The sequence below is a fragment of the Pseudophryne corroboree genome, chromosome 6 (genome assembly GCF_028390025.1).
Source record: "Pseudophryne corroboree isolate aPseCor3 chromosome 6, aPseCor3.hap2, whole genome shotgun sequence".
Lineage (NCBI taxonomy): Eukaryota > Metazoa > Chordata > Amphibia > Anura > Myobatrachidae > Pseudophryne > Pseudophryne corroboree.
The window spans coordinates 177119915-177142870 of record NC_086449.1 but is presented as its reverse complement, the minus strand read 5'-3'; the positions used below and the strand labels follow the sequence as shown (position 1 = coordinate 177142870).

Here is a 22956-nt window from a genome sequence, read left to right as displayed (position 1 = left end):
ATAGTGCGTAATGCAGTGTGGGTCGGACACAATGCAGGGTGCAGGGTGGGTACACCAATAGTGCGCTTACTGTGACAGGGAATGCCGGTGGTGTCTTTAGTGTAGAAGTGATGGAAGTACAGGGGTACTGGCAGAGTCCTTAGTGTGCGGTTGCCGGAGGTGTTGGTACTGCTGGGGTGCTGGCAGTGCCAGCAGTGCCGATGGTGTCCTCAGTGCAGATTTGCTGGTGGTGTAAGTACTGCTGGCTGTGTCAGCAGTATGGTGGTACCAGGGGTGTCCTCATTGCAGGACTGCTGGCAGTGTCCTCAGTGTGGGGTTGCCGGTGGTGTCCGTACTGCTGGGTGTTGGCAGTGTTGACAGTGATGGTGGTGTCCTCAGTGCAGGGGTGCTGGTAGTGTCCTTGGTGCGGCATTCCTGGTGGAGTCAGTACCGCTGGCTGTGTCAGCAGTGTGGAGCTGCCAGGGGTGTCCTCACTGCAGGGGTGGCAGCAGTGTCCTCAGTGCAGGGTTTGCCAGTGGTGTCCGTACTGCTGGTGGTGTTGGTAGTGCAGGAGTTTCGGCAGTGTCCTCATGGAATGGGTGCTGACAGGGTCAGCATCGTAGTCGTACTGGGGTGTCCTTAGTGCTGGGGTGTGTCATTAGTGTTGTCAGTGTGGGGGTGCTGGTTGTATTGGTAGTGCAGGAGTGCTGGCAATGCCCTCAGAGCAGGTGTGCTAGCAGTGTCAGCAGTGCTGGAGGTGTCCTCGGTGTGGGGGTGTCGACAGTGCAGGAGTGCCGGCGGTATCATCAGTGTGTGGGTGCCAGCAGTGTGGGGGTGTTGGAAGTGCAGGCGGCTGTGTTATTAGCACAGTGCAGGCTGCCATTTTGCCCCCATTAAAGTGTATGGGGACACGCTAATTGGCTGAGAGCCGTGAAGACAGCTCTCTCAGCCAATCAGTTGTCAGCCCATTTTTGAAATTGGCGCCCGATCCGAAACCATGAGATCCGACAGCAGGGTCCAAGGCAGCCAGGGCAGATCTGAGAACCAGCTTGACTGCCTCAGATTCCAGAAGTTCGGAGCAGTTTGAATTTCTTAAAATACGAGCAGCTCATCTCTAATTTGAGATTATATGTAACTTTTTATTTTAAGAGTGTTTCCATCAATTTCCCTACAACTTATGTAAGACTCATTGGGTGGTAGTTGATTGCTTCCACTTTTGTGCAGTGGAACTATGGGCCTAATTTAGCATGAGTTGTAGTTTTGTGAAAAATCACAAAACTACAACTCCTTCCACTAGCATGCAGAGGGCCACCCAGCAAAGGGCAAGGCTGCCCCGCATGCCAGATCCACCCCACAGATATGAGAGCGCTTTGCTAAACAGCAAAGCGCTTGCATGTTTAGGGTAGACCCCATCCTCCGTATCCTAGTTGTGAAGGTAGTAGCCGGGCTGTCATGTTTTGGGTCGCTGCGGCTGCGTGTGACGTCATACCCTGCAAACAGTCCAAACACGCCTCCACTGTCTGGACTGCACCCCCCAATGCTGCCACGATGCCCCACAAATGCTGGGAGGATGCCCCATCCCCGTCCGACTTAAATTGCAATCGCATGCACAGGCGCAGAAGTGCGGAATTCGCCAAATAACGATTTCCACACTTCTACGACTCATACTGAATCTGGCCCTATGTAAACTCTTTCCCAGTCCCCTGGAATTATTCCTGTAGCTAGTGACTGGTTGAATAAATAAGAATTTACTTACCGATAATTCTATTTCTCGTAGTCCGTAGTGGATGCTGGGAACTCCGTAAGGACCATGGGGAATAGCGGCTCCGCAGGAGACTGGGCACAAAAGTAAAAGCTTTAGGACTACCTGGTGTGCACTGGCTCCTCCCCCTATGACCCTCCTCCAAGCCTCAGTTAGGATACTGTGCCCGGACGAGCGTACACAATAAGGAAGGATTTTGAATCCCGGGTAAGACTCATACCAGCCACACCAATCACACCGTACAACCTGTGATCTGAACCCAGTTAACAGCATGATAACAGAGGAGCCTCTGAAAAGATGGCTCACAACAATAATAACCCGATTTTTGTAACAATAACTATGTACAAGTATTGCAGACAAACCGCACTTGGGATGGGCGCCCAGCATCCACTACGGACTACGAGAAATAGAATTATCGGTAAGTAAATTCTTATTTTCTCTGACGTCCTAGTGGATGCTGGGAACTCCGTAAGGACCATGGGGATTATACCAAAGCTCCCAAACGGGCGGGAGAGTGCGGATGACTCTGCAGCACCGAATGAGAGAACTCAAGGTCCTCCTCAGCCAGGGTATCAAATTTGTAGAATTTAGCAAACGTGTTTGCCCCTGACCAAGTAGCTGCTCGGCAAAGTTGTAAAGCCGAGACCCCTCGGGCAGCCGCCCAAGATGAGCCCACCTTCCTTGTGGAATGGGCTTTTACAGATTTTGGCTGTGGCAGGCCCGCCACAGAATGTGCAAGCTGAATTGTACTACAAATCCAACGAGCAATAGTCTGCTTAGAAGCAGGAGCACCCAGCTTGTTGGGTGCATACAGGATAAACAGCGAGTCAGATTTCCTGACTCCAGCCGTCCTGGAAACATATATTTTCAGGGCCCTGACTACGTCCAGCAACTTGGAGTCCTCCAAGTCCCTAGTAGCCGCAGGTACCACAATAGGCTGGTTCAAGTGAAACGCTGAAACCACCTTAGGGAGAAATTGAGGACGAGTCCTCAATTCTGCCCTGTCCGTATGAAAAATTAGGTAAGGGCTTTTATAGGATAAAGCCGCCAATTCTGAGACACGCCTGGCTGAAGCCAGGGCTAACAGCATTACCACTTTCCAAGTGAGATATTTTAAGTCCACAGTGGAGAGTGGTTCAAACCAATGTGATTTTAGGAACCGCAAAACTACATTGGGATCCCAAGGTGCCACTGGAGGCACAAAAGGAGGCTGTATATGCAGTACCCCCTTGACAAACGTCTGAACTTCAGGAACTGAAGCCAGTTCTTTCTGGAAGAAAATCGACAGGGCCGAAATTTGAACCTTAATGTACCGTAATTTTAGGCCCATAGACAGTCCTGTTTGCAGGAAATGCAGGAAACGACCCAGTTGAAATTCCTCTGTAGGGGCCTTCCTGGCCTCGCACCACACAACATATTTACGCCAAATACGGTGATAATGCTGTACGGTTACATCCTTCCTGGCTTTGATCAGGGTAGGGATGACTTCATCCGGAATGCCTTTTTCCTTCAGGATCCGGCGTTCAACCGCCATGCCGCCAAACGCAGCCGCGGTAAGTCTTGGAACAGACAGGGTCCCTGCTGGAGCAGGTCCTTTCTTAGAGGTAGAGGCCACGGGTCCTCTGTGAGCATCTCTTGAAGTTCCGGGTACCAAGTCCTTCTTGGCCAATCCGGAGCCACGAGTATAGTCCTTACTCCTCTCCTTCTTATGATTCTCAGTACCTTGGGTATGAGAGGCAGAGGAGGGAACACATACACTGACTGGTACACCCACGGTGTTACCAGAGCGTCCACAGCTATTGCCTGAGGGTCCCTTGACCTGGCGCAATACCTGTCTAGTTTTTTGTTGAGGCGGGACGCCATCATGTCCACCTTTGGTTTTTCCCAACGGTTCACAATCATGTGGAAGACTTCTGGGTGAAGTCCCCACTCCCCCGGGTGGAGGTCGTGTCTGCTGAGGAAGTCTGCTTCCCAGTTGTCCACTCCCGGAATGAACACTGCTGACAGTGCTATCACATGATTTTCCGCCCAGCGAAGAATTCTTGCAACTTCTGTCATTGCCCTCCTGCTTCTTGTGCCGCCCTGTCTGTTTACGTGGGCGACTGCCGTGATGTTGTCTGACTGGATCAGCACCGGCTGACCTTGAAGCAGAGGTCTTGCTAGGCTTAGAGCATTGTAGATGGCCCTTAGCTCCAGGATATTTATGTGAAGTAATGTCTCCAGGCTTGACCACAAGCCATGGAAATTTCTTCCCTGTGTGACTGCTCCCCAGCCTCTCAGGCTGGCATCCGTGGTCACCAGGACCCAGTCCTGAATGCCGAATCTGCGGCCCTCTAGAAGATGAGCACTCTGCAACCACCACAGGAGAGACACCCTTGTCCTTGGTGACAAGATTATCCGCTGATGCATCTGAAGATGCGACCCGGACCATTTGTCTAGCAGATCCCACTGGAAGGTTCTTGCATGGAATCTGCCGAATGGGATTGCTTCGTAAGAAGCCTCCATCTTTCCCAGGACCCTTGTGCATTGATGCACTGAGACTTGGCCTGGTTTTAGGAGATTTCTGACTAGTTCGGATAACTCCCTGGCTTTCTCCTCCGGGAGAAACACCTTTTTCTGGACTGTGTCCAGGATCATCCCTAGGAATAGAAGTCGTGTTGTCGGGATCAGCTGTGATTTTGGAATATTGAGAATCCAACCGTGCTGGCGCAGCACTATCTGAGATAGTGCTACCCCGACTTCCAACTGTTCCCTGGATCTTGTCCTTATCAGGAGATTGTCCAAGTAAGGGATAACTAAAACTCCCTTCCTTCGAAGGAGTATCATCATTTCGGCCATTTCCTTGGTAAAGACCCGGGGTGCCGTGGACAATCCAAACGGCAGCATCTGAAACTGATAGTGACAGTTCTGTACCACAAACCTGAGGTACCCTTGGTGAGAAGGGTAAATTGGGACATGTAGGTAAGCATATTTGATGTCCAGAGACACCATATAGTCCCCTTCTTCCAGGTTTGCAATCACTGCTCTGAGTGACTCCATCTTGAAATTGAACCTTTGTATGTAAGTGTTCAAGGATTTTAGGTTTAAAATTGGTCTCACCGAGCCGTCCGGCTTCGGTACCACAAATAGTGTGGAATAGTACCCCTTTCCCTGTTGTAGGAGGGGTACCTTGATTATCACCTGCTGGGAATACAGCTTGTGAATGGCTTCCAATACTGCCTCCCTGTCTGAGGGAGACGTCGGTATAGCAGACTTTAGAAAACGGCGAGGGGGAGACGTCTCGAATTCCAATTTGTACCCCTGAGATACCACCTGGAGGATCCAGGGGTCCACTTGCGAGTGGGCCCACTGCGCACTGAACTTCTTGAGACGGGCCCCCACCGTGCCTGAGTCCGCTTGTAAAGCCCCAGCGTCATGCTGAGGACTTTGCGGAGGCGGGAGAGGGCTTTTGTTCCTGGGAACTGGCTGTTTGTTGCAGCCTTTTTCCTCTCCCTCTGCCACGGGGCAGAAATGAGGCGCCTTTTGCCCGCTTGCCCTTATGGGGCCGAAAGGACTGCGCCTGATAATACGGTGTCTTCTTAGGTTGAGACGCTACCTGGGGTAAAAATGTGGATTTTCCAGCAGTTGCCGTGGCTACCAGGTCTGATAGACCTACCCCAAATAACTCCTCCCCCTTATAAGGCAATACTTCCATGTGCCTTTTAGAATCCGCATCACCTGACCACTGCCGCGTCCATAAACCTCTTCTTGCAGAAATGGACAGCGCGCTAACTCTTGATGCCAGTCGGCAAATATCCCTCTGTGCATCACGCATATATAGAAATGCATCCTTCAAATGCTCTATAGTCAGTAATATACTGTCCCTATCTAGGGTATCAATATTTTCAGTCAGGGAATCCGACCACGCCAGGCCCGCACTGCACATCCAGGCTGAGGCGATTGCTGGTCGCAGTATAACACCCGTGTGAGAGTATATACATTTTAGGATATTCTCCAGCTTTCTATCGGCAGGTTCCTTTAGGGCGGCCGTATCAGGAGAGGGTAGTGCTACATGTTTAGACAAGCGTGTGAGCGCTTTATCCACCCTAGGGGGTGTTTCCCAACGTGCCCTATCCTCTGGCGGGAAAGGGTACGATGCCAATAACCTTTTAGGAATTATCAGTTTTTTATCGGGGGAAACCCACGCCTCATCACACACTTCATTTAATTCCTCGGATACAGGAAAAACTACAGGCAGTTTTTTCTCACCAAACATAATACCCTTTTTAGTGGTACTTGTATTATCAGAGATATGCAATACATTTTTCATTGCTTCAATCATGTAACGTGTGGCCCTAGTGGAAGTCACGTTTGTCTCCTCATCATCGACACTGGAGTCAGTATCCGTGTCTGTGTCTGCCATTTGAGGTAACGGGCGTTTTAAAGCCCCTGATGGCGTTTGAGACCCCTGGACAGGCACAAGCTGAGTAGCCGGCTGTCTCATGTCGTCAACTGTCTGTCGTAAAGAGCTGACACTGTCACGCAATTCCTTCCATAAGCTCATCCACTCAGGTGTCGACTCCCTAGGGGGTGACAACTGTATAATAGGCAATTGCTCCGCCTCCATCTCATTTTCCTCCTCAAACATGTCGACACAATCGTACCGACACACCGCACACACACAGGGAATGCTCTGATAGAGGACAGGACCCCACTAGCCCTTTGGGGAGACAGAGGGAGAGTATGCCAGCACACACCAGAGCGCTATATATAGACAGGAATACCACTATAAAATGTGCTTTTCCCTTTATAGCTGCAGTTAGTATTAAAACTGCGCCAAATTAGTGCCCCCCTCTCTTTTTTTACCCTTTTCTGTAGTGCAGGACTGCAGGGGAGAGTCAGGGAGACGTCCTTCCAGCGGAACTGTGATGGAAAATGGCGCCCGTGTGCTGAGGAGATAGGCTCCGCCCCCTTCTCGGCGGCCTTTTCTCCCGCTTTTTTGGTGAGTTCTGGCAGGGGTTAAAATACATCCATATAGCCCTGGGGGTTATATGTGGTGTATTTATGCCAGCCAAGGTGTTTTACATTGCTGCTCAGGGTGCCCCCCCTAGCGCCCTGCACCCTCAGTGACCGGAGTGTGAAGTGTGCCTGAGTAACAATGGCGCACAGCTGCAGTGCTGTGCGCTACCTTGTTGAAGACTGATGTCTTCTGCCGCCGATTTTTCCGGACCTCTTCTTGCTTCTGGCTCTGTAAGGGGGCCGGCGGCGCGGCTCTGGGACCGAGCTCCGAGGCTGGGCCTGTGTTCGGTCCCTCTGGAGCTAATGGTGTCCAGTAGCCTAAGAAGCCCAATCCACTCTGCACGCAGGTGAGTTCGCTTCTTCTCCCCTTAGTCCCTCGATGCAGTGAGCCTGTTGCCAGCAGGTCTCACTGAAAATAAAAAACCTAAACTTAAACTTTCACTAAGAAGCTCAGGAGAGCCCCTAGTGTGCACCCTTCTCGGCCGGGCACAAAAATCTAACAGAGGCTTGGAGGAGGGTCATAGGGGGAGGAGCCAGTGCACACCAGGTAGTCCTAAAGCTTTTACTTTTGTGCCCAGTCTCCTGCGGAGCCGCTATCCCCCATGGTCCTTACGGAGTTCCCAGCATCCACTAGGACGTCAGAGAAATTCTGTTAATGGTGCTACTAGCACCGCTTTAACTTATTTTAGTATCCATGGATGTATCCCATCTGGCCCCGCTGATTCATCTACTTTCACTTTTAAGAGTTCTTTTAGGACCTTCTCCTCTGTAAATGTACTTGTTTCTACCTTAATTTTCTTAATATGCTTACAACCTAACTGTGGATGCTTCCACTCTCTTTCAGTAGTGAATACTGAGCAAAAATAATTATTAAGATGATCTGCTATTACATTGTCTCTCTCAACAAGACCCTCACTCTCTGTCTTTAGTCTTAGTATTCTGCCTGTTGTTTTTCTCCTTTCGCTTATATACCTAAAAAACATTTTGCCCACTTTATCCACTGACTGGGCCATTTTCTTTTCAGCTTGTGCCTTTGTGTTTTTCCTAATCCTTTTGATACAAAGGTCTGTTGCCTTTAGAATTGCACATTTTAATGTTTCCCACCTTTCATGCTCTCCTTCCAAGTTCCTCCACTCTGCCAAAGAATCACTTACAAATTTTCCCATCCCTACAAAATCAGCATTCCTAAAATCTAACACCTTTGTTTTTGTATGGGATGAGTCAATCTATGTCTTTATTCTGAACCATACTGCTTGATGATCACTGGATCCCTGGTTTTCACCCACTTTTATGTTAGCTATTCTGTTTCCAGTTGTAAGTATTAAGTTTAATATTGTGTCTTTCAGAGTGGGCTCCCTCATCAATTGTTGGAGGGATGTTCCCTGCAAGGAAATCAGAATGGTGATCAGTAGATCACCCCAATACAAATAATCACCTTCTCCACTTATTCTATAGGCATCCAAAGGGCATCAGGTTTTCTTCAGTACTTTGTATTAAGGTAGTAATACAACTGATGTGCTTTTTTTCACATACATTGCTACCCCTTATCTGATTCTTACCATTCTGTCCTTCCTAAAAAAAGTTTTTCCTAGTATAGCTATGTCCCAGTCATGATTTTCATTGTACCATGACTCTGTAATAGCCACAATATCCAGATCATCCCTTGTCATTATTGCAATCAGTACTGGGATTTTATTTACTAAACTCTTAAAGTTTTGTTTGTGCTTCTCCCATTCCTAGCTATGTTCATCTCTCTGTCTATGTTTATTTGGTTTTGATCTGAATTATCTTCTGTTGCTGTGGATATACTTCCTATTCCATTTGTATGCAGACACAATACCTCTAGGTTGGGGGAGCAGATAGCATTATTCCTATTCCTATGCCACCCTCTGCTACTTTAAATAGTTCTTGACGAAGCATCCAAACTGTTCACTTAGTATTTTTGTTCCCCTTGAAAATGGGAGCAGACCATTATTTTTGTATAAGCTCCTATCTTACAGTTAGTGTGACTATTGCCTAATACTCTAAGCATATCCTTATTACACCACTTCTTTACTCTTGAAGGAATCATTGTGAATAGGCTGCTGCTACGTTATGGTGGTGTAGAGATGTGCCCTGTGGGCACATCTGTGATGGTGTCCCTAGCTGGGGACAGCGCTGGGGCAGCTTGTCTGTCCCCAGCGCTTGGTGCGTGGCGGCGGGTGTCCGGTGCAGGGATTACCTTTTTCCCTGCACCGGACCAGAGACTGCGGGGGCGTTTGAATCTTGGCGCCCTCCGGGAGCCAATCGCGGCTCCCAGAGCGGCAGCCAATCGGAGAGGGACGCGGCGAGCCAATCGGCGCTCGCCGCGTCATAGGCCCCGCCCCCGGCGTCTGACGCCGGGCGGGAGCCTGAAGAAAAGGCCGCGCTGAAGAGCGGCGAAGAGGGGAGAGACGCCGGGCGGGACCAGGAGGAGAGGCCCGCGCGCAGGAGCGCGAGGTCGAAGAAAGAAGACTGGCAGAAGAAGAGAGGACGCGACGGGCGGGAGGAGAAGACTGCGCGCGCGCGGAAGAGCGCGAGAAGAAGGCCAGCGGTCGGGCTCTGGGAAGAAGATGTCCAGCGGCGGCTGGACGCGGAGCAGCGGAGGCGACGCCGCTGGCCAGGACGGGTCAGCGGCAGAAGACGGTGCCGGAGGCCCCCGGGTTAGGTAAGGCCTCAGTGAGGCTATCCTCCCCCCTCCCCTTTTCCTCCCTCGACCACCAGGGACGGGCATTAGGCCCGAGGGCACAATTCAGGCACTAGGCCTGTGGCGCAGCTAGGAGTTTGGGCCCGATATTTGATTAGGTGGTTTGGGCATTAGGCCCAAGCCACCCTCTTCCGGTGGCACCAGTTAGGCGGGCACTAGGCCCGGGGGTATATCAGGCACTAGGCCTGTGGGGCATTAGAGGGCATTAGGCCCTAGTGTATTTTGGCCAAGTAGGTACAGATAAGGTGACCCTGGGCACAAGGCCCAGGTCACCCAACAGGCAGCAAGTTAGGCGGGCGCTAGGCCCGTGGGCAAAGTCAGGCCTCCGGCCTGTGTGCAGTTAGGGGGCGCTAGGCCCAGCGAGTGAGTACCCCCCAAGGTGAATTAAGGTGGCACTGGGCACTAGGCTCGGGCCACCCGGAGGTGTTTAGGTGGGCAGGCCGTGTGGCACCCACCCCCTTCCAGCGGCAGGTAGGGATTTAAAGGGACAACACCGTGTGATATTGCATTCCGATATTGTGATGTATGTTGTTACCGTGCAGGGCAAAGTGTCTGTGTTTGCATAGTTTTGTTGCACCACACCCACAGAGCTAGTTTGAGGGCTCTGCTGTTGTATTTAGTATAGGGTGTGACACTAGGGTAGAGTTAGGCCCTGCACGGCTGTTTCTCTTTGCCTCCTTACAGGGACCTGTAAGTGGAGAAGATCGGAGTGCAAGACTTGTGACGGTGAGTAGCATCCGTGTACGTTTGTCCCTTGTTTGTCCCCGAGCGCCGGAGTCGGGATTGCTCACGGACGTGAGAATCCTTTTCATCACACTACGTGCAAAAGCGCGAGTGTGTGAAAGCTGGGTGGCTGAGGCTTTGTGCCGGTGATGACCATTTACCCAACCGGTGAAGGTCGCGGCCACCCCTGGGGTATCCCCTGTTCCAGTGGAAGAAGGGTCGATACCCCTTTAATGTAAACCATTCTCTCCTCAGCTCGGTCGTCGGTCAGCTCCGAGAGGGAATCGCCGTGTCCGGATCCGAGTGAAGATTTCCAGGTCCGTTGAGGGTTCCGGTACCTGAAGGTGAGAGAGAGAGCGGCGCCTGGTGAGTACCGAGTCTACACCTGCACGGCAGCAGGCACCACACGCACCGCAGGTCCGCACCTCTCACACTGGTAGAATCACCATATTAGAAAGCAGTGTGTTCCGGCACTGCCTTCTCTCTGTGCATACATGCTGGGCACTAGAACCCAGAGTCTGCAGGAAAGTGTGACCTCCAACCAGATGTGCTAGTGCACAAGTGCAGACTGCAGCTATATTTACTATATAGCGTGATGCAGTACTGTGAGACACCCAGATACTTGCTATATACTGTACCACTGTAACTGTGATTGATACCACCGCTGTAAACCCCTGTTGTACCACTGTGCTCCTGCATATCTTGCTACTGCTGTTTACCAATAAACCCAGTGGGTTAGGACCTTTTTCTGGCCTAACTTTCCTTTTCAGATCCTATGTAGACCTATTGTGACTACCATCCCAATAGGCTATATCAATACACCCAGAAATTAAAGACAATTTAACATGTACTTGTCATGTAATACAATCTGGAGTCTCACATACATTTTAGATTTTACAGAGCAAGCTGTAAGAAGTACTGTAGTTTATGCTAATTTGGGCACATTGGACGTTAATATCTTCTGCTTTTGTGACTTTTAGCAAGAAAAAGAATAATCAGAAGCCATCTGTAGCACATCACAAATTAATACAACAGATCTGACACATGGTCTCATTTACATGGTGAATAACACAGAGGGGACCCGTAACCCATCCATGGCTACTAATAATTACTGAGCATGTAACAAAGTCTTCATCCTGTTCCAGACCACTGCATCACTCTAACTAATGTAATGAAGGCCAATGTATTATTATGTCCAAGGCAATCTTATGAATGATTATTTCAATTGTAACACCATCAAGGTGATTACCGGAGACAAATCTCTTCCAAGTAGCAACATATGAGGGAGTCTGCCAAAAAGTTAAACTTCTTTTTAAGAGGGTGAGGATGATGACACATTAATTTTATAGCACATATTAATCAACACAGCCTACTCTGATTAAAGGTTAAAAAAAATAGTGCACAGGAAAACTCAATTCATGTATCCTTGAAACCTATTCAGTAAACCTGGATTTTTAGCACTGTGACAAATAGGAAATTTTAATTATTCCCTATTAATCACAATTTAGCCATAAACAAATGAAGGCAACTACAAGGAAAACTAATCAAAATTCTATATTAAATCACTGTGATTTATGGCAAGACTGTTTTCAGTCAGTAGAAAACACAAAACACATGGTGCTACTTTTTAATAGGTATCGCTATATACCAGGGATGGGGAAGCTTCGGCCCTCCAGCTGTTGCTGAACTACACATCTAAGCATGCCCTGCAACAGCTTTAGCATGGCCAAATAGCAAAACTGCAGCAAGGCATGCTGGTATGTGTAGTTCAACAACAGCTGGAGGGCCGAAGCTTCCCTATCCCTGCTTTATACAGATGGAATACAGTTTATTGCAATGAACTGAATTCCATGGCACATAATAATAATAATACTAATAATAATAATAATAATCATCATCATCATCATCATCATCATCATCATCATCATTTGCAAATAGCAATCATTCATAGGGAAAACTTAGTCAATGTGTCACTAGAGAAAAGCAATATTGCACCTAACTCTTATTAATGAAACACTGTTCATATGCTCTTCACAAGATGATACTTGGCATAAGGTGACCCTAGTGCATTTAGCAATAATATAAGGTTTACTTAAAACTGTGAAGAATTCCATGTTCCCCTCTTTATAGGAAAAGTACTAGCAGCAGCCAAGACAGATCCTGAATCAGGTTTATGAGGATAAATCAACAGAAGCTAAAATACTGTTCTAGTGCAGAGTTGAATTTACGCCTATTTGCAGATTGTATTTTGCATGAATTTGAATTTTGACTTTAAGGACAAAGAGGTGGAATTGGGTAGCAACATCCCGTAGGCAAAGATCAGTGTACGCATGTAAAGTGTAAAGTTTTGAACAAATATTAATGCACAGATATTCTCAGACCTATCAAGAAATTGGCTTGTGAGCTGGAGGTATAATCTCCTGGTTCGCTTCATATACAGATTTGAGGTGAGGACCATTTCCTAATGGCAGTGCCTTTGAAATGGTAATCAGTCTTTGATCACATATTTGGAATAGGGCTAATCTACTAGGCAAATAAAGATGACACCACACTTCAATTAAATTAATGATTACTTATAGAACTTCCACCTTGATCAGGCCATAGTGCAGTTTTTCCCAAATACTGTACTTTGCCAACTGCTGTCTTGGTCTGTGTTTAGATAGATATTGCATGTATGTAAGAATTGCATAGTGCAGATATTTCATGTGCAGTATGTAACGTATATGGGCATGTTTCAGAAGTATACAACTACTTAAAAAAGATATTGTACTCAAAGAGTGCATCAAAGAATAGCATTTAGATTGCAGTTACTGTCCCGCAGAGCTTACAGTCTAAATGGGTGACAGAAGATATCCAGCATCAAAAAACAGGATGGCAATGGCTAAAGTTTGGAATAGCAGATCAGAAATGCTAAGTTTTAAAAATAGAAAAAGTAGATCTCATTTGGCTTATAGCACAGAAGTAATTTGAAACCACAACTTTAGGAGTCAGAGTCGTAACTAGATGTGTGCCAGAGGGGCATTGCACACAGCGCAACTGCACTGTGGGCGCACCATCTGGCAGCACCACCCGCACGGCCGCTGCCCGCCGCCCACTCTCATTGCCTCCTGCCGGCCGCCGCTGCAGTTCTGTCCTGCACACAGGGGGGGGTGTCTAAGTATTCATTGCTCTGGTGTCAGGGATAAATAACCTGCAGGGAGTCCCTCAGTCTTGCAGCATGACGAGCCCGCCCGCAGCCGCAGTACCCACACGGCTGTCAGTGTCCGGGGAGAGGAAGCAGGGGGCGGAACACCTGTAGAGCCTGATGAGTGGTCACTGGTCAGTGTCTCCATACAGTGGGCATGGTGTAGGCAGAGCGGCACTCACGGCTCCCACTACACCCACACTATGCCGCTAGTATGGAGAGACACTGATCCTGTGTCCTGTGTGCTTCAGGCTCCCCTGCTGCGGAACTGATCTCCCCTGCAGCGGAAGTGTGATAAGCAGCAGTAAGCATACCAGTGCAGTGGGGGGTGCAGATAACTGTTTGCGGAGAGCTGTCTCTGGGGATCTCAGTGAGAGGGATATGAGTGAGGGTGGTATACTGTCTGTGTTTGAGGGGATGTGTGTAAAAGGGGCTCTACCTGGTGTAGTGGGGCTACTGTGCGAATGGAGACTACTGTGTACCATTATGAATTGGTATTATTTTGTGGTGACATCCCTTTCCCGTGAAGCAACGCCCCTATATTTTTTGCTCGCGCCTACGGCGCACACTGCCGCCGGTTTACGTTAAGGGGGGGGCGCCGATGCATTCTCTTGGACACAGCGCTAAAATGTCTAGTTACGGCACTGTTAGGAGTTATTAGGAATTCTCATTTTCATGGGACAAAAGGTAAAGGACATGAGGTAAGGACATGAGTACTGCAAATATAGGGGCATGGTGGCACATATAATTAGTCACAGGACTTACCGCATGACTGTAGCTCCAAGTTTAGCACCCAGAGCTATTTGATTACTACTCAATTTCCCGCACTTGGTATACCCGGAATCCCGCATTAACCCATAGATTCCAGGTGTACTTTTTGCAATCTATGGGCTATCCTTCAAGATAAGCGTCAAAGAGGACACTTAACATCAATTTTACCGTGTAGCTGAACTGAGGTAACTGATGAGGCTAACTGAATCTGCCCCACTTTGTACCACACAAAAAAAACCACAAAAATAGTTCTAGTCTTGTGGTCCCTGGTTCTATCCTATCAGCAGGCTACTGTAGTGGCAGTCATACACTCCACAGTGTGCGTGAGCAGAACCATTATGTATCAGAGAAAGGAACGAAAATACACAAAGGGTCCATGTATCATTTACAGAGATAGAAGAGGTTTTCTATTACTGCAATTTACCAATAAGAGTTTCGCAGGTGTGATTTGTTTGCTGCGGAAAGTGTCAGATCATAGGTTCCAATAGTCACAGATGGGCACAGCTAGTCTCTCCCATGATGCGTGTGCCCTTGCATTCGCTTCGCGGGTAACCTGAGTCCAGCTATATCTATAGGAGGCCTTTACCCAAATCCAGGCCTTGAGTGTAAAATAACTAAAAATAGTATTTTTTTTGTATTGTCATTGAAAATGTTTCTTTGTGAGAGAAAAAAATAACTTGAATCGAACAGCAGTCTCCTTTCAGCTGGTAATACGGTATGATTGATGTTTTTGTGAAGTGAGTGAGACTTCTCAAGCCTAAAGAAAAAAAAAGATGTTCTACAATAGTGATACCTTTTTATTGGGCTGACTATCGAGGTCTGACATAGGCTTCTAGGAATTACACCTCCAGGTCTCAGCTGAACTATTTGAGTGGTTTCTTTTTGAAGATTAAGTGAAATAGAGATGCTTTAGAGGTCTTACTCTCTGGCCACACCATGATGGAATATACAAGTTAGCCATTTTTGATGGCTTCACACAATAGTTTTATGTTCTTTTATAAAGACTGGCAAAAAGGTGTGCGGTAGGAGAAATACAAGAGAACATTTAAAGCTCTGTAAGGAGATTGGCTGACAATGCTAAAGGTGCATTTTGAAGATGACAGGTGAAAAAAAGAACACAATGGGGATGTTTCTGAGCTGCACCCTGCTGCAACTACTAATGCATCTTTTTCTGTAGACATGTCTATGACATTATGCCACAGTATCACATACTTTCCCTCCAGTGCAACATTCCAAGTAATGCGCAACATCCCAGCCTGCAGCTGTCCTTCAGCATAAATACAGATTGCATGAATATGAAAAACATACCCTCATCCACGATCCGCCAGGAAGGTGGAAATAGGCCCAGCATATAGTTGTTGTATGCTTTCAACCCATTTTCCTGCCAAAAGATGATGATGGCCATATTTTCACACTGGCACTAACCGGTGGCCAAATTTTTCTTCTAAAATGCCAATACTTGGTAAAATAAAATTAATTAAAGGAATATTAGTCTTTGTAGTCCCAAATAGCTGTTAGGAAGGCTGCAACAGGCTACTGAGTTGGACCGGGTAAGACCCATACCAGTGCAGTAGAGAGCTCTGCCGAGCAAAATTGGGGGTGTGGCCTAATTGTGGGGGATGTTGTCATGCCTCTTTGCTTGGGGGCACCTTGAGCCCCTCAGCCAAGGCTAAATCCTGGGAGCAGAGTGCGATCAGTGTGATTGCTTCTCCTACTCACAGAGATGGAGACTTATACTGCTGCTCAGTGGTGGCAGGCCAGCACACAGCATCTGTTAGATGCTGCTGCTGATGTCAGGTAAGGGGAGGGGGAGGGTAGACAAGCTGGGCCCAGGTAACTAGTACCCACCTACCTCTCGTGGCCCTGCCCATTACATGGGCTTGAGTTGTCTATACTGCAATGCAGCAGTAATGCTATACAGAGCTACAATGGTTCATCAATGTACCAAACATTTTAGAAAAAAAATATTTTTTTATATTTAGAATTTAAGAATTAAATAAGAGTACCAGCATAGATAAAGCAAGCTTCAAACATATTCTGTATTTTATAGTTTAAGAATTGTCCTTTAAGAAATGGAAAAAAGTCTACCCTGGTGCTTGTCTTCTATTTAGAGTAGAGGTAGAAGTTTAAAGGACTGAAGCAATATTTGTAAAAATGCAGCTTAGCAAAGCACTCATCTACCAAAACATGTGCATTGCTTTTGAGAAAATAAAATGAAGTACACAAATGTAAATTAAAATAAAAATTGTGAAAAATTGTGAAAAAATATCAATGGTATTACAGGTTGAGTATCCCATATCCAAATATCCGAAATACGTAATATTCCGAAATACTGACTTTTTTGAGTGAGAGTGAGATAGTGAAACCTTTGTTTTCTGATGGCTCAATGTACACAAACTTTGTTTAATACACAAAGTTATTAAAAATATTGTATTAAATGACCTTCAGGCTGTGTGTATAAGGTGTATATGAAACATAAATGAATTGTGTGAATGCAGACACACTTTGTTTAATGCACAAAGTTATAAAAAAATATTGGCTATAATGACCTTCAGGCTGTGTGTATAAGGTGTATATGCAACATAAATGCATTCTGTGCTTAGACTTAGGTCCCATCACCATGATATCTCATTATGGTATGCAATTATTCCAAAATACGGAAAAATCCGATATCCAAAATACCTCTGGTCCCAAGCATTTTGGATAAGGGATACTCAACCTGTACTTTAAAAAAAAAGGCATTATGTTAATAACAAAGCACCCCCCCCCCTCCATTTTCATCATTCTAAGATTACAATAGAGATAACAGAAATGCGCTGAAGAAATCTTTCTTCAATAGGCAGAAGGCAACCAATTAATCGTGATGATGCCATGGCAGCAAAATACCGGAGGGATTTTGCAATTTGTAGATCACATAATATTGGTATTTTTTACAATAGAAATTTATTGAAGGGTGATTCCACCAAAACTTTGCTAGCGTCTTTTCATTTATTAAGTGGTGAGAACATAGTCTAATGCAGACATATACGGGAATGCAGCTGCCTCTCAGAATCCTCCAACATTGTAATTATCCAAAAGTGATAATGACTTTAATTAACACTTTAAAAATGAAATAAATGCAGTCATTTGTTTTACATACTATAAATATACAAAAAACACATGATTATGATGATCCATCCACATATCATCCAAGAAACCTATAATGCGATTCCGTTGAGTACTGGGTAGTCAATGAGAATTATTTAAAAGAAAATCTGATGTTTAGGTTAATTATTTGCATACAGTACTGTATATACTGCTTATACTGCTTAGAGTGCTACTGTATATACTGTACATATATAGGAAGGAAACACAGTCAGTGTTTCCTTGATCAGGGGAAAACATAAAAACATAGAAAAACACAGCATCCTGTATGCAAATATGGGGACTCTGCTTGAGATGTGTCCCACACTCTACATTATACTCACTAATGGGCAGTGTCGGATTGGAGCATGAAGGGGCCACCGGGGGTATGCAGTGGTAGGGGCCCATGATTAGAGGTGTGGCCAGCCTCCAAAGGGGGTGTAGCCAGCCACCACAGAGTTTTGGCTAACCATTATAGAGAACCTGGTCTGGACTCCTTGATAATTTATATAGTAATTAATGCTAGTGCATGCATCATAATGTGCCAGATTAATGTCAGCAATGTACTATAGAGAATACATCATAATCCTGTGCAGTATAAGGTAACATATGTATAATATATAATTCAAGTGCACAGTCTAGAACCTGATCCCTAGAGGAGGAGGGCCCCCCAGGCATTGGGGCCTACCGGTGGTTTCCCCTGTACCCCTGTGGGCCAGTCCGAGCCTGCTAATGGGTGCTGCTTTCTTTCAAATATCCTCCCTCCTGAGTGGCAGTACTCAGGAGGGAGTACAGTGCATAGTCCCAGCATTTGCATATAGGGCGAACTGTTATCTAGATGAGTCAGCGCCAACACAGAAAAAATGTACAGTATTATTATTATTTTTTTATAAAAGTAGGTTCTACAGTACATACATATAGCATACTGAAATATCACTTTTTAAACACAATTTATGTATAGTAAACAACTAATTATCCCAAAAGGGTCAGATTTTGCTTAATAATAATATTAATAATAAAAATAATAATAATAATTAAACTGCTGAGCAAGGGGGGCAGATGGGGGGGGGGGGGGGGGATGACGACACTCATTTCACCCAGCTGGGAAATGAGCGACCTGCTAGATTGGCCAATCTAGCACCAGCGATAGTGACACGTGGGGGGCATACACACGGAGAGATCCATGGTTAAGTTCTAAGCAATCTGGTCAGATTGCTTAGAATTTAAGCACGGATCTCTCCGTGTGTACCCCCCTTAAGTGAACTACGGATGTGTAGAATGGATGTCAGAAGAAAAAAACAGCAGCCATTTTACCTGCACGCGGGATCACAGTCACAAGCTGTGATACACTCCTAAAACAGTCGCCTTTGAGTGACCCCCTCAGTTACTGCACACTGTCAATTACAGATATATTGATTCTCGTCACAACCGCGATTAATCGCAGGTGTGCCTGGTTTGCCGTTATGTGTGTACATGTTATGGGGCACATGCAAAAAGTCACACCCGTGATCCATAGGCTTTGCATTGTGCGATTGTGTGTGCGACTATTCGTACCTGGGTGCACTAACTCGCTGTCGCAATGTGTGTCAACATGCGTTCGCATCGCGGCACAGCTGAGGGCTGCTACATCTGTACTTTGTGAATAAATCCTCACTGCAACTGCAATTGCAAGACCATCGCAGCAGAGCGACTTAGTGGGGTCTGTTTACTAAGCCTTGGATGGAGATAAAGTCAGCAGAGATAAAGTACCAGCCAATTGGCTCCTGTCATTTTTCAAACACAGCCTGTGGCATAGCAGTTAGCAGCCGATTGCCTGGTATTTTATCTCCATCCGGGGCTTAGTAAATAGACCCCTTAGACACAGGCACAGACATCTACATTGCGCCTAGAGCAGTAGTGTATATGTCTTCATTACATATGATTATTCATTTTAAATATTGCCATTTTAATTACCTTTTTTTAAATCAATATATGGTTTGTGCATTTTATATAGTGTGCTATGTCTCCCCTCCAGATTGTGTTACATTTTCTTTAAGAGAAGAATAAAGCACATTTAATATTTACATTCCCATCGATTAAACCATTTCATGCTATCGATAGCCATTGTACTCACTGGATTGCAGCCTCTAAAGGCAGCTATGGGCTTTAGGAAGGATGTCATAACTGAGAACACAATATAATTCTTGCAGGTGCCTGCAAGAATTGTTGCCATATTAAAAGGAAAGCTAATATATTTTTATTGTTCCTGCATTAGCCTTCTCACAGCTTCTGACAGGCTGAATGGTGGAATTTGATATAATGTGTGTGTTATTTAATTCTTTTTACTAAAAGCACCACAAACACAAAGGAAATATAGTGTGGCGAATACATTACAGCACAAATGCCTTTTTCTTGTTCAGTAGTAAGATAAAAAAAACTTGTCGCTTCAACCTCACAGTGAATTATAATTCTTTGCACCCCTTTAAACGCCTTTGAGTTTGTAAGACAATGGCCCTGTTCCCTAAATCATCGCCGCCTCTGTGCGCTACGTCTTCCCGGTGCATTTTATTATACTTCAGCATATCACATCCCTTTTTTATATACTGTGCTGTTATAAAGTAATGGTTCTTTCATCTGCATTTTATCTCCGAGTTGTAAATTTTAATAGTTACTTAGGTCTACGACACTCATGGAACTTTTAGCAGTGTACGGATCGGATACACCATAAAGATTAATGCCGAAGAATTTACATTGTTATAACGCCACTCTCACTTTTCATGGCACCCTGAAGTTCCATTTCACATTTGGAAATAGGATAGATTGTTATTAGCAAAGGCAGAATGTTTGCAAGCTATGTAGAAAACAAGTATATTTATTATAATCTTGACTCGGAAGATGTACGGGAACTACGCTTACATAGCAACTAGGCATGGGTATTCTTGAAAATATTATCTGCTACAGCAGGTTACATTGATTTTTTATTGCTTTTATAGATTGTTGATGATTCCAAAAAAGTTACAAAATTAGATTGTTTAAAGAAATATTTCAAAAATAGTTGGCAACTTTTAAATTGTCCCCTCCTTGAGATCCCAGACAGGGAGGTCATTGGAGTGAGCTGCTGGGAGCATGGTGTGATGTACAAAGCCTCGATTTGCAACATTACGGGGTCTATTTACTAAGCCTTGGATGGAGATAAAGTGGATGGAGATAAAGTACCAGCCAATCAGCTTCTAATTGCCATGTTACAGGCTATGTTTGAAAAATGGCAGTTAGGGGCTGATTGGTTGGTACTTTATCTCCGTCCACTGTATCTCTCTCCAATGCTTAGTACATAGACCCCTAAGACTCCTACTGGGGAGGTGGATAGGATCTCGGAGACTTGTCTATTCACCCAAAATAGTGGGAGAACTCCTCAAAATTCAGAAGGCATTTCAGGAGGGTAAAAGAGTATCTATTTTTAAAAGATTACAAAATAGTCTCTTCTTAAGACTTCACATGCAGAATTTGGCAGTATGTTAGGTACGGATATGAATTACATGTACAGTATAAAGTCACAGCAACTCGACCGTAGCATTCTCTTGGTTATAAAAATACTTCTTATAAATACAGCTCTTGCATGTTGGCAATGTAAAATCAAATATGACTGTATATAATTAAATCAATTTTTAAAGGGTACTCACTCCTGTACATAGTATTGAAAACAATTTTCTTGGTAATTTTTCTACTGTGCATGTGAAAATTGCTAGGGAAATGGCAGTCACTGGTGAAATGCTGTACAGTAAGCATTGAGGCACATGGGTGCAGGACGTGCGGTTAGGACCCTGTGGATCTAGGGTCCCGTGTGCACTGCACTCTCTGCACCCATTATACCAGGGCTGGCCAAACCGGTCCTCGAGATCTACCAACAGTTCATGTTTTCCAGGCCTCCTTGAGATCTGTAGAACTGTCAGTTAGGAATGAATGCAGCACATCTTAATTAGTAATGACTACACCTGTGCATCAGCTAGGTGGTCTGGAAAATGTGTACTGTTGGTAGATCTCGAGGACTGGTTTGGCCAGCCCTGCATTATACTGTAAATACGCCACTGCTTCCACAAAGACAAGTAATAAATACACAAATAAATGGAGCTGTTACTCTTTTGCTCAATTGTAACCACGTAGTTCTATTGTTGGTTGTGGAAATCTGCATGATTTGTAGTTAACATTATATTTCATATTATGTATACACATATAACTTGCTTGTTTCATCTTCATATTTTATATAATATATAATCTAACATGGAGATTGCTAGCTGTGTGTTTTATGTACATGATACTCAAAAAGTTCTATAACCCTACATTGTTATTTTGTGTTAGACTAGGGTGGTGTCAGCCCTAATTCTACTGCAAACCTCTAATGCTGGCCATACACAATGCAATTATCTGGCAGATCTGCCTAATGTTGATGGATCACCCAGATAATTGTACAGTGTATACGCGTGACCGATCCAGACATATGGATCAGTCAGGCCTGCCGGATCAGTCAGTATGTCAAACGGGTGCAAAATTGTGGAAGTTAAAATTCAGCCACGTTGGGCTGACAGATGAACACTTCCCTTGTCCCTTCTCAGAGAACAATAGAGAAATGTCTCCTCCCCAGGAAAGAGCGAGGATTTTGGGTTCCATACACCGTAAAATATATATATATATATATATATATATATATATATATATATAGTGTATGTCCATGATAATTGCAGGGTGTGTGGCTGCCAGATAAAATGTCTGTTGGTCTGACAGGCGTGTTATCTGCACATGTATACCCAGCTTAGCGCTGGAGGTCTCGGCTGCTGGACCTTTTTCATCACTGCTGGTTTTCAGACACTTTTGTCTTCTTTTGTCTGTGATTTAAAGGGATGGGATGCTACCGGCATCAGACACAGATAGACAATGGAGTGTTTAAGAATCATTATTGTTGTTCATTTGATACCCTTCCAGTAGCAGTAAATGCATTAGCTATTAATCAAAGTGTATTAGGTAAAAAAAAAAAAGAAGCAGATTGAAAGAGAGAAAATATCTATAGCAGGGAAAGCAAATGGTTCTCGTACCTGACATGCAGTAAATGGTTTGATCCTCCAAAGGAAGGGAGGGATGTCGAGAACAGAAATCTGGATGCTGAAGGTATTACCCTTGAAATGAAGCAACTTTGGTTCTTCCAACAGCTGTCCACCTTGATGCCGTTCATCGGAAAGCACTTCCTACAACAGGAAAAGGAAAAATCAATAAGAGGATGGACCCTCAGTGTCTTATAAGGTGGCTGAGTGGCAATGTGAATAATGTCATCTTCCTTGGCAAGTTATATTAAGATGATCATAAAATGGATATAAAGATAAAAGAATAATGCTATTACTGCTATTACTGTCAGGCCTGACCACATTTTACCCTGTCTGTTTTTTAGCTGTAATGGAATGCCAGCAGAATTATAATAACAGAAACACACATCAGAAATATCACTAAATCAAGCTCCAATGCTTACAATCAGCGTAAGCCTCTATCACTGACTTACTGTGCTCTATATCCAATACACACAATTGCAGCCTGTATTCTTGTCAGGATGGCATGGGACAATTTGAAGCATCCTTACTAAATAAGTTCTCAGTTTAATGCTCTTCAAGGAACAAAACTGTATATAGAGCCGGAGCTACCCGCTCAGCAAGCGGATGCAGTGCAGGC

The 22956-nt window shown here is 45.3% G+C and overlaps 1 protein-coding gene across 2 annotated transcripts in view; it reads right to left on the bottom strand.

Annotated features, from left to right (window-relative positions):
* Positions 1 to 22956, bottom strand: part of UNC5D (unc-5 netrin receptor D) — an 866621-nt gene that overhangs the window by 34826 nt on the left and 808839 nt on the right. For both annotated transcript variants that reach the window (XM_063932131.1, XM_063932130.1), the window contains one exon: positions 22332 to 22481. In XM_063932131.1, the coding sequence (XP_063788201.1) occupies positions 22332 to 22481 (150 nt within the window). The remainder of the gene's footprint in view (positions 1 to 22331; positions 22482 to 22956) is intronic.